This window comes from Dermacentor albipictus, chromosome 5 (assembly GCF_038994185.2).
Source record: "Dermacentor albipictus isolate Rhodes 1998 colony chromosome 5, USDA_Dalb.pri_finalv2, whole genome shotgun sequence".
In the NCBI taxonomy this organism is placed as follows: Eukaryota; Metazoa; Arthropoda; class Arachnida; order Ixodida; family Ixodidae; genus Dermacentor; species Dermacentor albipictus.
The window spans coordinates 132,247,618-132,261,168 of record NC_091825.1 but is presented as its reverse complement, the minus strand read 5'-3'; the positions used below and the strand labels follow the sequence as shown (position 1 = coordinate 132,261,168).

General features: G+C 49.7%; 1 protein-coding gene across 8 annotated transcripts in view; it reads left to right on the top strand.

Moving 5' to 3' along the window:
• The window catches only part of LOC139060093 (glutamate receptor ionotropic, kainate 2), a 636,178-nt gene that overhangs the window by 556,852 nt on the left and 65,775 nt on the right, over positions 1-13,551 (top strand). For 7 of the 8 annotated variants that reach the window (XM_070538904.1, XM_070538906.1, XM_070538907.1 and 4 more), the window contains one exon: positions 5,251-5,412. In XM_070538904.1, the coding sequence (XP_070395005.1) occupies positions 5,251-5,412 (162 nt within the window). Of the gene's footprint in view, positions 1-2,883; positions 3,100-5,250; positions 5,413-13,551 lie in introns of those variants that run through there. The other variant, XM_070538910.1, reaches the window with a different exon arrangement.

The window sequence follows — 13,551 nt, the reverse complement described above, 5'->3', positions numbered from 1 at the left end:
ATCACTTCTTGTTTCTTTTTAAACAAGAGCGCTTACACTTTGCTTCATTCGGCCGAAACCGACAGCAACACATTGGTAACTGAGACTTGGCCTTTTGAATAGTGCTGTTAAAAAGCTTTGGGCGCTTGGCTTGACTGTACAAGCAATGAACATTTATAAGAAAACCATGCATCCGCTGGCGTAACGCCTATGAGCACGAAGTTTCTTCCTACATTTCCATATATTTTAGACGTTGTTCGCGGGTGAGTTGGCGAGCCCACGGATTTCACATTGAAGAGAAATCGCCGGATGCAGTTACGAACGCCACCTTTGTAGAGATGTTCCGCACTTATTAAACGCGCCAATACGGAAAGGGGAACTGGCAGATATATTGCCGTGTCCTCTCTTCCGAGGGTGCCAGAAAGGCGGCACCCGGGAAAACTTCGGAAGCCCCCTCGTGCCTGCACCATGCAGGCTCTTGAAGCCCATCACCACCGACGTTGTGATGGCACGAGACACCTCCACGTCGACACTCCTCGAATGCAGCAAGCCGACCGTGTCCAGCGAACGACTCACGATTGATGGCGTCGCGGCGGAGATCTTCCACGGCAACGTCGTGTCTGACGCCACAGTCGAAGCCGACCACGTCGCTCTCTTCTTATTCCGGAGACTCGTAACGTCCGTGTCTGCGGCAACGACAGCAATGGCGACGGCGACGTATGAATCTGTCGCGGGATTCTCCCGTATACCCACCCTGAACGGCACCGAGACACAGCTGCGCCACTGTGTCTCACCGGGGCGAATGATATGAAAAGATGGGGCCGGCCTGGATCATCAATTTGTTAGCGTGGCGTCTGCTGGGACGCCTTACTACACTGTCGGCTGCTGATAGCACCCTCATGAGCGGTTAAGAATGAGACAAGCGGAGCACGAGGCTATAGGCGCTTGGCGTTTTGCTTTTCTACGCGCGGTGGGACTGCCTAATACATGGCGCGACAGCTCGCAGTTTGTCTCTCCCTGTAATGCTTGTACGAAGAGCGATGACTCAGCGGCCCTGCCTCGTATGTGGCCTCATTCGTAACGCTGATGCGGCTGAACCGCGAGTATAGAGCGCGAATGTCGTCTTTTTCTTCGCCTACTTCGAAGAGGTACGACGGTGGTCTAACCCGTTTTTTTTTTTCAAAACTCAGAAAGGTGTAGCTGTACATACGTTAAACTTGGTCTAGATAGATAGATAGATAGATAGATAGATAGATAGATAGATAGATAGATAGATAGATAGATAGATAGATAGATAGATAGATAGATAGATAGATAGATAGATAGATAGATAGATAGATAGATAGATAGATAGATAGATAGATAGATAGATAGATAGATAGATAGATAGATAGATAGATAGATAGATAGATAGATAGATAGATAGATAGATAGATAGATAGATAGATGGATAGATTAGTTGATTCATTTCCGTGTAGGGTGGAGGCCGAATTCAAGCATTCTCCAAACTCTCTGGCACTTAAGTATATATATATATATATATATCACAAACTCAATTTCTTAATATATCCTCGCAACATTCGCAACGTTACAATGAACATTGAAGCTACTCGCACACATATTTGTCGCTGTTTACCGGGGACTGAAGGTGTCGTTAAACTCCTTTCATGAAATCGCAATCTCAGGTAAAAAGGTTACGCTTCCTTTGTAAAACCCTTTGTACTCAGATGGCGACCGTAGTCCCGCTGAAGTGATGCGTGCTTACGTAAGCAAGGAAGAGGCGTAAATCGAAAGCCGCGCGAATAATGCAATGCACGTGTAGCATTGAATCCAGGACTTTGCGTTAGAGCGCTTCATACATGTGCATGCATTAATAGTCGGCGTTGGGACTCAGACTAAAGGACTCACTGTGGAGATCAACTGGCTTGACATAGCGACGCACTCGCTAAGTAATGCGGATACAGTATTGAATTAGCTTGGACATAGTGTAATAGTTACAGTCGGTTTGCACTAGGTTTGCTTGTACATGGAGTCTACTTCCACACGGTGCCGTGAGCGTTCGCATTTGAGCTTATCTTTCCACTGTTGTAGAACGCGTATGCTCCACGCTCCGCAGCGCACCTCAGCCTTATTGTTACTTTACACGCTAACACTAACCCAATCGGCTTTCAATATGCTAAGCCCCTAAATTAACGATGGAAAGGATAACACAGTAGCAGCCCCTATTCCCAGCCGCGCTGAATGTTTTCTCCTCCCGCTTCTGGTTTTCTTGGGAGACCCGCGGAGAGAAATTCATCGTTAAAATCAAAGAGAGAGACAGTGGAAGGGGTACCGAGAGAATAAGGAAGAAAAATAAGCGAAAATGAACACAACACATGAAAAACCATATATAGGACACCTCGAGCAACGTAGCGAAAAAAAAAAACGCTTTTTCTTCTAGCCTTTCTACTCAAGGAACACAAAGGCACGTGAGTAAGGCCTCTGAATAATATAGAAAAAAAAGTTGAAGAAAAGCACGAACCCAGAAACAATCTCAGAAGTAGTCGGAAAGCAAAGAAACTCCGTTCGAATACACGTTTTTCACGGTCCAACGACGCAATCACAAATACCGTGTAGCAGAAAGGGGGGAGGCGGTGTCTTGACGTCCGCCGCTTCTTGCGATGTGCGAGCGAATTCTTGTCGCGACGATCTCGCCAAGAGAGCGTAGGCACTTCAGTCTTTCTTTCTTTTTTTTTTCGGACGATTTCTTAGCTGTTCGTCTTTCCTGTCAAGCTACGCGTTGCACACGCCCCGCTTGGTGCCCGGGGCGATTTTTATTTCGTGGCGACAGCGGAGGATGGTGGCTGCCTTGTACTCGCTTCGGACGACGGCTTGTCCCCGAGCGCACGCCTGCGATAACCTCCGATGGCGACGACGACACCAAAATGCCACGCTCCGCCGAGTTTTGAGAGAGTCTCGAGCTGTTTTAGCAGGAGCTGAAGCGCTTTGTCGAGTGTTATTACATCATCGAAAATTTTCTGAAGGGCTTTCGGACTAAGCTTCCCTTTGGTCTCGCCGCGTCTTCAACGCCTGAGGCGCGTTATATTCTCGGAAGAATCCCATTCCTCTGACGGCCGCGATGTGAGTGGCTTCCATGTTACGTTGCTTTGGGTGGCGCCTTTCTAGTCAGCTTCTTTGCCCTAGATGCGGGTGTGCCACTTGGTAGTACACGTTGCGCTTGCGCCATGAAATCAGGTTCCAGGTCAATCATAGCGGTGCCATTTGGGATCGAGCAAAATCTCGCTTCACGCGACGTTTCTCACTAAACAGCAGATCTTGCAGGAAGCTGAACGAGGGCCTTCAGTTTATATGGATTCATTCGCCACTCCGCGTTTTTTTTTTTCGAATTACATACGCTGACAGGCTCGCTGTAAATGTTTTATAACGCCTCGCCATGGTATTATGTGTCTTGTACGCTTGTCCAACTGTGATTCTATAATCGATACTCACGTCGAACATACGTGGCATTGATAATCTCTACAAGAAATGGCAATGTGGTTGTTGTTCTTTTGTATCCAGTGCAAATACAGCCGCCATGATCAACCAACTTGGCCGCATATGCACTTGGAGCCTTCAGTTGTTCTCTCCTCTCGTCACCAACAATTTCCTTATTTCCCCATTCCCTCTTCGTTAGCTAGGCCAGCTGACATTGCACGCCGTCTTGCGACCGAAGTTAGAAAAAAAAAAAATTAGAGCACTGGCTGTGACACCTCGTGGCCAGTACCGTGCACCGCCTGATCTTGGGGATCAAAGATGATAGCGATTGTGGAAGAATAAGTTCAGAGGAACGTCTGTCTCCCGTCAACCTGTTTCCTTCTTTTTGGAGGGGGGGGGGGGGGGAGGGTGCGCCCGCGTGCGTGCGTGCATGTGTGCTTCTGTGTGCTTGCGTGTGTGCATCTAATTGGAATGGCCAACAGCCCCACGTGCGACACATACAACATCGACGAGACACTCACACATATTATCTGTGTCTGCCCGCGATATAGTGCTCAAAGACAAGTGATGTGCAGAGTACTGGACCAGTTGGACAATGGTTCGCTATCAGAACTAAAAGCTTTAGGCCAATGCTCCGAAAGAACATCCGCGTTGAAGGCCTTGCTAGCCTTATTAGGGTTCCTGCGGTCTACGGGGCTTCACGACAGACTCTTTTGAATGCGGCCCCCTACCGCTCTGTAGTGTACGCACTTTGTTCGTGCTTGTCTCTCTTTTTTTTCTATCTCCCCCTTCCACTCCCTTTCTCTTTTTATCCCCCTTAACCCTTCCCCCTGCGCAGCGTAGCCAACCAGAACTACCTCTTGTTAACCTCCCTGCCTTTCTCTGCATTATCTTATATCTCTCTCTCTTACTACGGTCAAGAAAATTAAATTTCTTGTAGCTTAATTTTCTAGTAAAACATCGTTAGCGCTTTCGATGTGGTTGCCTCTCTATTTGACGTTGTGCGCATGGAACGTTGCTGTCAGAAATGCTATGCCTGTGTGTGGGGTTTTCTTGAAGCTATATCTCGAAGGATGTAATTTTATCTACCTCTATTGCCATCATTAAAGTGCACTTTCTCGCGGCATTATCCTAGTGTGATACAACTCTTCTGATTGCCCGAGCTTTGCGGTCTTCTCTAGTGATTGTGAATTGACGGGGTCTGAGATATGTCGATGTATCAATCGCGAATGCGATATCTCGAATACGCTGCTGTTCTAATAATCTGCGCGCCGCCCTCCTGAATTACATCGGTATAATCCTTTAAGCGTTATTAAAATTGCATCGTTTGATTGTTGTTGTGGGGTTTTTAATGCAGTTGGAGTTATTGGAATATTAACAAGCTTTCCAATATCTATCTATCTATCTATCTATCTATCTATCTATCTATCTATCTATCTATCTATCTATCTATCTATCTATCTATCTATCTATCTATCTATCTATCTATCTATCTATCTATCTATCTATCTATCTATCTATCTATCTATCTATCTATCTATCTATCTATCTATCTATCTATCTATCTATCTATCTATCTATCTATCTATCTATCTATCTATCTATCTATCTATCTATCTATCTATCTATCTATCTATCCATCTATCTATCTATCTATCTATCTATCTATCTATCTATCTATCTGCATCTGTGATAGCAAGCTCTCTGCTTTTCGGTTGTGTATATACTGGATTCTCCCGGTGTGTAGCGCTAGAAGGTCGCAGGCACAAACGCCATTTATTTGTCCTTGTCGTGCAGGGGCACTCTTCACCGATGACCAGCGCTCATCGGCGATGGAGCTGGCCTTCAAGTACGCCGTGATCCGCATCAACAAAGACCGCACTCTGCTGCCCAACATCACGCTCAACTTCGACATCCAGCACATTCCCAAGGGAAACAGCTTCCGAGCGGCCAAGATGGGTGAGTCACTCAGAAGCGCGCTTACTTCGTCGAGAGTTACCGAGACGAGCTTTGACGTCCGGTGTCGACGTTGTTGCCGGAAACGCTGCGGAGTATAGGGTCAAAATGACCTGTTTCCGAAAGGATTGGTTCTTTTGCGTCGTCAGAAGGAATGTACAGCTAAACTTATGAGCAGCTACGGCGAAATGTTTTGGAAATGTGCTTCGCCGAGACTTAACAGAGGCTGCGTTGGCAACGCTAATGATAGGAGCCGACTAGTTATCGCGTTACTCAATGGCACTGTACATACGCATGCACAGTGCCGCACGTCCACTTTACATCTCATTAGGCAGTGTAATGAGTGTAAATCCAGTCTATTCAGCATACGTGTTCAAACCGCAATTTATTCTTTAATCTTTAGAAGTGTATACAATGCGATAAAAATGCACTCATATTTACATACAGTGACCATTTACACACACAAATGAAGGTGTAAATGTCACATGCAGCTACAAGCGAGCCATTCAGTCTAATAAACATTCTCCCATCTTTCTATAGTGTTCTGCACCAGGGTGGTGATGGTAAAGGGTGGTTGCTGACTGTATACTGCTGTGTTTGCAGTTCCTTACTGATTAATATTAAGGAATAATTATTATGTGGTGACTACGACAACGACCTTAGATGTGGCCACTTAGCATTGCCATTAATTATGTTAGATACACGCGGAATAATAATGACTGCTTTTCATCTTCAAAATTTCAGCTGCAGTGTACCCCTTTAAGAATCCGCGTTTCGTGTTATTGAGTTAGCTTAGCTGGCGCCGGCCAACAAGGAAACGTACGCATAGATGTTCGCGCGAAATTGACCGGCACCTCTTTCATCGCGCTTCTGTCAGGCGTGACTGCCTAACAAAGTGGAGAATAAGGGCAACCGAGGAATATAATTTTATGAAGATATTAAGAAACCGAAAGGCAAGGAAACTAAAGAAAGGGCAAAGAAATTAAATCCTTGTCTTTTTTTCACTGTTACATATAATGGAAGGTGAGAGCAACTTCCGAGATGAAGATATAGTACTACTTGAGTGTGGACCAGATAGAGGGATCGGACGCAGCATGCTTTCGTGAATCTTCCAATTCACTTATGCCGAATTCAGGCATACATGTACGAATAAAGTGCGCAATACAAACAATGTGAAGGCGTTATCCGGGGCAAAACGCAGGTAGTTAGTTCATAAGGGCAGGTTCACATGACTAAGACAAACAAGACAGCAACAGAACATTGTACACGCGTCGACACGTAGTCACGTGACATCAAACATACGACTTATCCCGAGCGCACGTCTGCACGAAGACGCCCTTCGCGTAGCGAAGAACTTGTAGCTGCACCAGGCCTCTGTCCAATCGCAGCCGCGAGTGGCGAGGGGGGAGGTCGGCCAGCACCGCCACTTTGACGGGGCGTTACCGGCGCACGTAACGCAAGTGCGTTCACCGACTAACTTGGTTGCGCAACAAACGCTCTCCGACGCTAAGCTGGGACTTTTTCGCGCGTAGTGTGCTGCAAGAGTCCGCGACTTGCCAACTCCGGCGCGCCATATTCTCCTGCCGCCTCCTCCTCATCTCTGCGCTTACATATAGAGGGCGCCTAGATGGCTTCGCGTGTGTAGCGGGTGGCGCGTTTCGACTCCGGCCTCGAGTCTTCGGCGCGGCGTTTCCCTGCTCCGCTTGACATCCTCGTAGCAGTTATATACCTGTCACACGGCTCGACTGGTTCTCGAGGCACACGGCGAAAGACGGGGGAGAGGAGGGTGTACGGAGGCGGAGGGACCTGTCGCGGTTATGGCACGTGGTCGTATACGGCGGGCATGCTTCCCAAGCTGACGCCCTCGGCGCGAAACGAGGGACTCGGAAAGGGGGGTTGCGCAGTATTCGCACGGGGTCGAGAGATTAACGTGCGACATTCCACCTCGACGGGTCGCTCCCTGACAGGACGAATTCCTGGCATTGTCGGCGTATCAGACCTCTGCGCACGGCCCTAATGAGGGCATCTGCTGTACGCTGGCTGTGTCGTTTTTTTTTGTGTGTGTGTTTGTGTGTGTGATCGCGTGATTTTCTTTCTCGGTGTAATTTCTTTTTTTCTTTTTTCTCACACACGTGTGCTAACCGGATTGCGCAAGTCGTGCCAATATTGTCTGTCCCCTATTCCTCTTCTTTCGAGTTGCATTTCGTGGCAGAGTAGAGAGAGAGAGAAACAACTTTACTGGTCCATTGTGAACTGAAATGCGTTAAGCGTCTGATGGGGTGGCTCCCTCTTCGCGGGCTCCATATGCTTCCAGGGCCGCCTGGCCCCTGTGGATCAGTCGGAGCTGGTCTTCCAGGGCGGGGCTGGACAGCATGATCTCCCATCGCTCGGAAAGAGTGGGGATAGCAGGGGGGTTAGATATGGGTATAGGTGGGGGGTGGTCAATGGAAAAATTGCACTCTCCTATGACGTGCCGAAGGGTGCCTAATGCATTGCAGTGAGGACATGTGTTCTTATATCTCTCTGGGTACATTTTGTTCTGGAGGCAGGGATGGGGAAAGGATCCTGCCTGGATTTGCCTGTATATTGTTTGTTCGGCTCTGGTCAAGGAGTGGTGGGGGTGCGGGAAAGTCTTCCTGCCGTCCCTGTAATATCTGACTATATATCTGTAATTTGTGATGGGTTGCCATCCCCTTGCCTCCTCCTCGTTGGCCCGGGAGTTTAGCGCTCGGGCCTGTTGATGAGCATATTCATTGCCCTCAACTAAGGAGTGAGCCGGGACCCAAACTAATTCGATTGCTTGTTTAGGAGGCGTAGCTTTACCAAGAATTTTTAGTGCCCCAAGGGACACCCAGCCAGATCTGTAGTTCTTGTATGCAGCCTGTGAGTCCGTGACGATCTTGGTGACGTTTGGTTGCAGGAGTGCGAGAGCTATCGCTGCTTCTTCTGCTTCCTCCGAAGACGGAGTGTAGATTGATGCGCAGGTGACCAGCTTTTCTAGCCCGGTGACCACGACTGTTGCCCTCGTGGAGCGTTTCGATAGAGAGGCGTCTGTATATAAAACAGTGTCGTCTTCCTCCAGGGTCCTGGAGATGGCTCTTGCGCGGGCGTCGCGTCGTCCGGCATGCCTTGTGGGGTTCATGTTGCGTGGTAGTGGTTTGCATTCCAACTTCTCACTCAGCTTTTCGGGTAATTGGTCGTGGCGGGTGTAGTGCGATTCTTGCCATCCTAGCTTGCGGAGGACGCTTCTGCCCGCCTTGGTCTGGCTAAGGCGTACCCTTTGATTGGATAGGTGGGCTTCTACGAGCTCGGCTACTGTGTTGTGCACTCCCATTTGAAGTAATTTTGTCGTGGATGAATGTATGGGAATACCCAGGGCCTGCTTCGTGGCTTTCCTGATTATTGCGTCAAGTAGTAAGACGTCCTTCTTGAGGAGCTGCAGGTACGGCGCCGCGTAGACGATTCGTGATATAACAAAGGCCTCAACGAGGCGCAAGGTGTCCGATTCCTTCAGACCCCTCTGCCTGTTGGCCACTCGTCTGATCATGTTCAAGATTTGGTCTGACGTGAGCTTCATTTTTCTAATCATGGCTGTTGCCTTGCCGTCTGCCTGGATCAGGAGGCCCAGGATCCTGAGTTGTGGTACCGGGAGGATCCGGTTCCCTTCCAAAGTGATTGCTATATTTTCTGCTTGGGTACTTGATGCACGTGGTCTGATAACGGTCAGCTCCGATTTTTGAGGCGAACAGCAAAGGCCACATGTCTTCACATAGCTGTTGATCGTGTCAGCCGCTTTTTGGAGCGTGTTTTCTATCCAGCCATCCGACCCTGCCCTCGCAGTCCAGAGGGTGATGTCGTCGGCATATAATGCGTGGCCCAGACCATCTATTGATTCGAGAAGCTTGGGCAACGGCAAGAGAGCCATGTTAAATAACAGGGGGGAAAGGACCGAACCTTGCGGCGTTCCTCGATCCCCCAGGTAGATCGGTTGGGATGTCTCCTCTCCTATTCTGATCCTTGCCGTTCGGTCACGAAGAAAGTCTCGGATGTAGTTGTAAGTTTTCACTCCACAACCCGTGTTGCGCAGGTTGCGGAGGACACTTTCATGTGTGACGTTATCAAATGCCCCTGTGAGGTCTAGCGCTAGTATCGCTCGCGGCGCCTGCTTCGTTGCTCGCTTAATTACCAGTTCGTTGAGTTGTACGAGAACATCCTGGGTGCCCAGGTGTTGCCTAAAGCCATACATTGTCTCTGGCATCTGATCGGTGGCATCAAGATGTCGCTGCAACCTCTTAAGTACCATACGTTCCATGACCTTCCCCACGCAGGACGTGAGGGATATTGGTCGCATGTTGTCGATGTGAGGTGTCTTCCCAGGCTTGGGTATGAAGCGGACTTCTGCCTCTTTCCATTCGTGTGGAAGATTGCCAGACTCCCAGACCCGGTTCATATACCCGAGCAGCTGTCTGCGGGCCTTGTGCTCGACGTTGTTAAGTAACTTGTAGGTAATGGAATCGGGTCCCGGCGCGCTGCCCCTGTTGCTCTCGGAGATTGCTGAGATCAACTCGGTGTCAGTGAATGGCTTATCTAACGCTTCATTGGTAGGTCCTGCGTAGTCGGGAGGTGCGATATCACCCTTCTCCGTTTTCAGGTACTTGGCCTTCAGGTCGTTGATGAGTTTGTCGGCATCCCCAGTATAGTTGTTGAGGGTGCGTGTGAGGCTTCGATTAGTGGCGCTCTTGCTGCCGAGAGGATCGATCAGGTGACGAAGGAGGCACCACGTCTTCCTGGTAGAAAGGGTGCCCTGCAGTCCATCACACACGCTCAGCCAGTTCTCTCTGCACAGCTTGGACGCGTATTCAGCTGCTTGCTTGTTGAGATCATGGATGCGTTTGCGAAGTTTCTTGTTGTGTCGTTGTTTCTTCCAGCGTCTGGTGAGGCTGTGTCGTGCTTCCCAAAGGTGGGCAAGCTTTGCGTCCACACAGGGTGTCTGCAGTGTGGTCGCAATTTTCTGGGTGTATTTGTCTACCAGCTCGAGTTGTTCCTTAGCCCATTCCCCATACGATTTGGTGCTGTTCGTGTCCTCGTCTTCATCGGCTGCTTGCCTTTTTCGAAGTTTGTCCCAGGCAGTTATCTTTGTTGTTCCCATTCGGGCCTTGAAGGCGGGCCCCCTGATTGTAATACTGAGGATATCGTGGTCCGACCCCAGGTTCGCGCCTGTGTTCTGCCACGACACGTCCAAGGTTCCACTCAGCAGGGTAAGGTCTGGAGTGGTGTCCCGGGTTGTACTTGCGCCCATGCGGGTGGGAGTGTCTGGTTCGTTGAGTAGAGCTAATGTGTGCTGATCCATGAGGTTCGCCAGCACCCTGCCTCTCTTGGAGCAAAATTTGTAACCCCATATTGTGTGAGGCGCATTGAAATCTCCTAATATCAATAGGGGTCGGCTGCCCGCCTCTCTCTTGCTGTCGAGTAATGTGCCCTCTATGTCGAGGTTCTTCTTGGAGGGCCGACAGTATGCGTTGAGTATAAAGATGTTGTTTTTGCTTCCTATGCCTCTGCTGTGAATTTCCAAGAGAACGTGTTCACACCCTCTCTGAATGGTAATGTGCTGCGTTGCAGCAATGTTGCTTCGGACTAGGATGGCTGTGCTTTTCTCACTGGGATCGGTGTATGTAACGTACCCCGCGAGTTTTGGTCGCGAGTTCGTTTCTTGAATTGCAAGGATATCCGGTTTGTGTTCCGCATTATCTATGTATTGTTGTAATTCGCCTATTTTGTCTTTAATTCCTCGGCAGTTCCATTGGGCTAAGATCGTTGTATCTTCCTTCCTATTTTTACGCCTGGCCGCCATCTTGGCTCAGGTTGGTAGTCGTGAGACTACTCGCCATGCACGGTTTCCCATACGGGGCTCCCTTTTTAGCTTTTTGAGTGGTTAGTATAAGCTGGTTGACATTAGCTTCTAGCGCGTCGAACTTGGCCATCTTGGACGTTATCAGGCCGATTTGGCTGGCAAGCTGTGTGACCATCTCGGTGAGGGCTTCAATGGGCTTGGCCCACGCCGGTTCCTCAGACGGACTCGATTCAATTTTCTCTGCCTCCATTGCTGTTACCGGGGGCTCCGGTTGAGCGTCCCTCTTGGCAATTTTGCGTTTTGTGACATCCTCGCTGTTTTTCGATTTTTCTAATGCCTCCATGCGCGCAAGAAGCGCGCTGATTTGCTCATTTTGCTTAACTACAAGCGCTTTGAGTTGCATACATTCCTCACAATCTTTCTTGGGAGTCTGGGGAAGGGGAGGGAAATCTTTGTTGCTAAGAGCGATAGGAGATCTAACTGCCCAGCCCACCTGTTTAGCGGCGTTCCTCGACGGTGTCTGGCTCCGGGTCTTCGACCTTGAGCGCGATTCCCGGCGGCGCCCGCTGCAGCTGCTGCCGGCCACGTCACCCGGAGACGACGCTCTCGAGCCCGGCTTTGAGGCGCAGCTGCTGCTCCGCCCTCGTCCGCCTTCACAGGAAAGAGAGTGATTCCGGTACCCTGACGTAGCTGCTCCCTCCCGACGTGGCGGTTTGGAGGATTCTGCGGGCGTGTAGTTGGTATCTTTCCGCTCCCACCGGCGTTTCCGTACCACGTACGGGATCTTGAAGCGAGCTCTGCACACCTTGTCTGCGGTCAAATGTTCTCCTCCACAGAGGTCACACTTGGGGGTACACTTGTGCTGTTCATCGGGATTTCGAGCACCACATCCCCGGCAGATCCGGTCTGTTGGATCAGGGCAAACATCCATGCGGTGGCCCAGGCGACCGCACTGATAGCAGATATCTATCTGTTTTCTGTATAACGAGCATTTGGCGAGCAGGCCCCCGTAACGAACGTGGTTCGGCACTTTGGGTCCATTGAAGGCGATCACCACAGACGTCGTGTTAGCGATGCGGTTGGCCTCTACAGCAGTGGGATTATATTCGTTGACGATGTTCTCATTGATTTCTTGAACCGTGTCTCCGAGGGGGACGCCCCGTATGACTCCCTTGGTCATGCCATGGGGGGCCGATTCGTAGGCGCTGACCTCGTGCTCATTTCCTTGGACGATAATCTTGGTGACTGCAACATACCGGTTAGCATTTTCTCTTTTTGAAGTACTGATGACAACGATGTTTTGCTGGTAATTTGGGCATATCACGTCCCGGATCCATTCTTCTTTGGTGACTCCCGCCGCAGCGTAAATGGCCCGGCCAACTTCCATATGGCCGACCTTGCTGATATTCAGACCACCGCGTGGTCTCACCACGATCTTGGTATCGTCTCGGGGCAGTGCAGGCATGCGCGCTCTCTTGATTAACGTATCTTTGGCGTTCTCGGGTCTACGACCGGCACCGGAGGGTTTTGATTGAAGTGCATTGGGTAGACCTAGGTCTCGCTGACGTGGTCGGGACTTGCGTTCACCGGCGATGCGCCAGCCCAGGGTCCTGGTTACTTCTTCGGGGTGAATATCCTCCCCCTCTATTTCAACACTCATGGGAGTGGCCATGATGCAGGTGGAGTTCGGAATAATGTGCGTTCCAGCAGCGACCGCCCGTCGGCCGCGGCGGCTAGGCCAAGCGGTCGGCGGAGCAAAAAAGCGGCGGCTAGGCCAAGCGGTCGGCGGAGCAAGCCTAGGCTTAGCGACGACTCGCCTTGGGTGGGCACACAATCGTCCTTAAAGTCCCAAAAAATGGTCCCCTACCTTAAAGGCAGGTATCCTCGTGGTCCTGATGACGACACGGAACACGTGGTGCAAGAATTCTTGTAGCACAAGGTGATGATCCGGCACAGTCATCGAAAAACTGCGAAGCCGATGCGAAGCGCGTCCCACCGGTTATGCCGTGGCAGAGTACAAGAGATGTGATAGACTTGTATCAGTATAACTATTAGATCTATGAAAACAGAAAACAAGGGAGATCAATGATTAACGAAAATATCGAAGAAATAGGTGCGCTTGGGGTTGGGGCATGACTCGAGTTTTGCGCGTAACCGTAAATATATTCAGGTTCGCCGTTTATTAAACTACAATAGCAACAGCTACTACTACTGCTACTACTATTAGCAGTACTATTACAACTACTAACACTATAACTAAACTGCTACTTAAAGTAATACAACCGCAACGA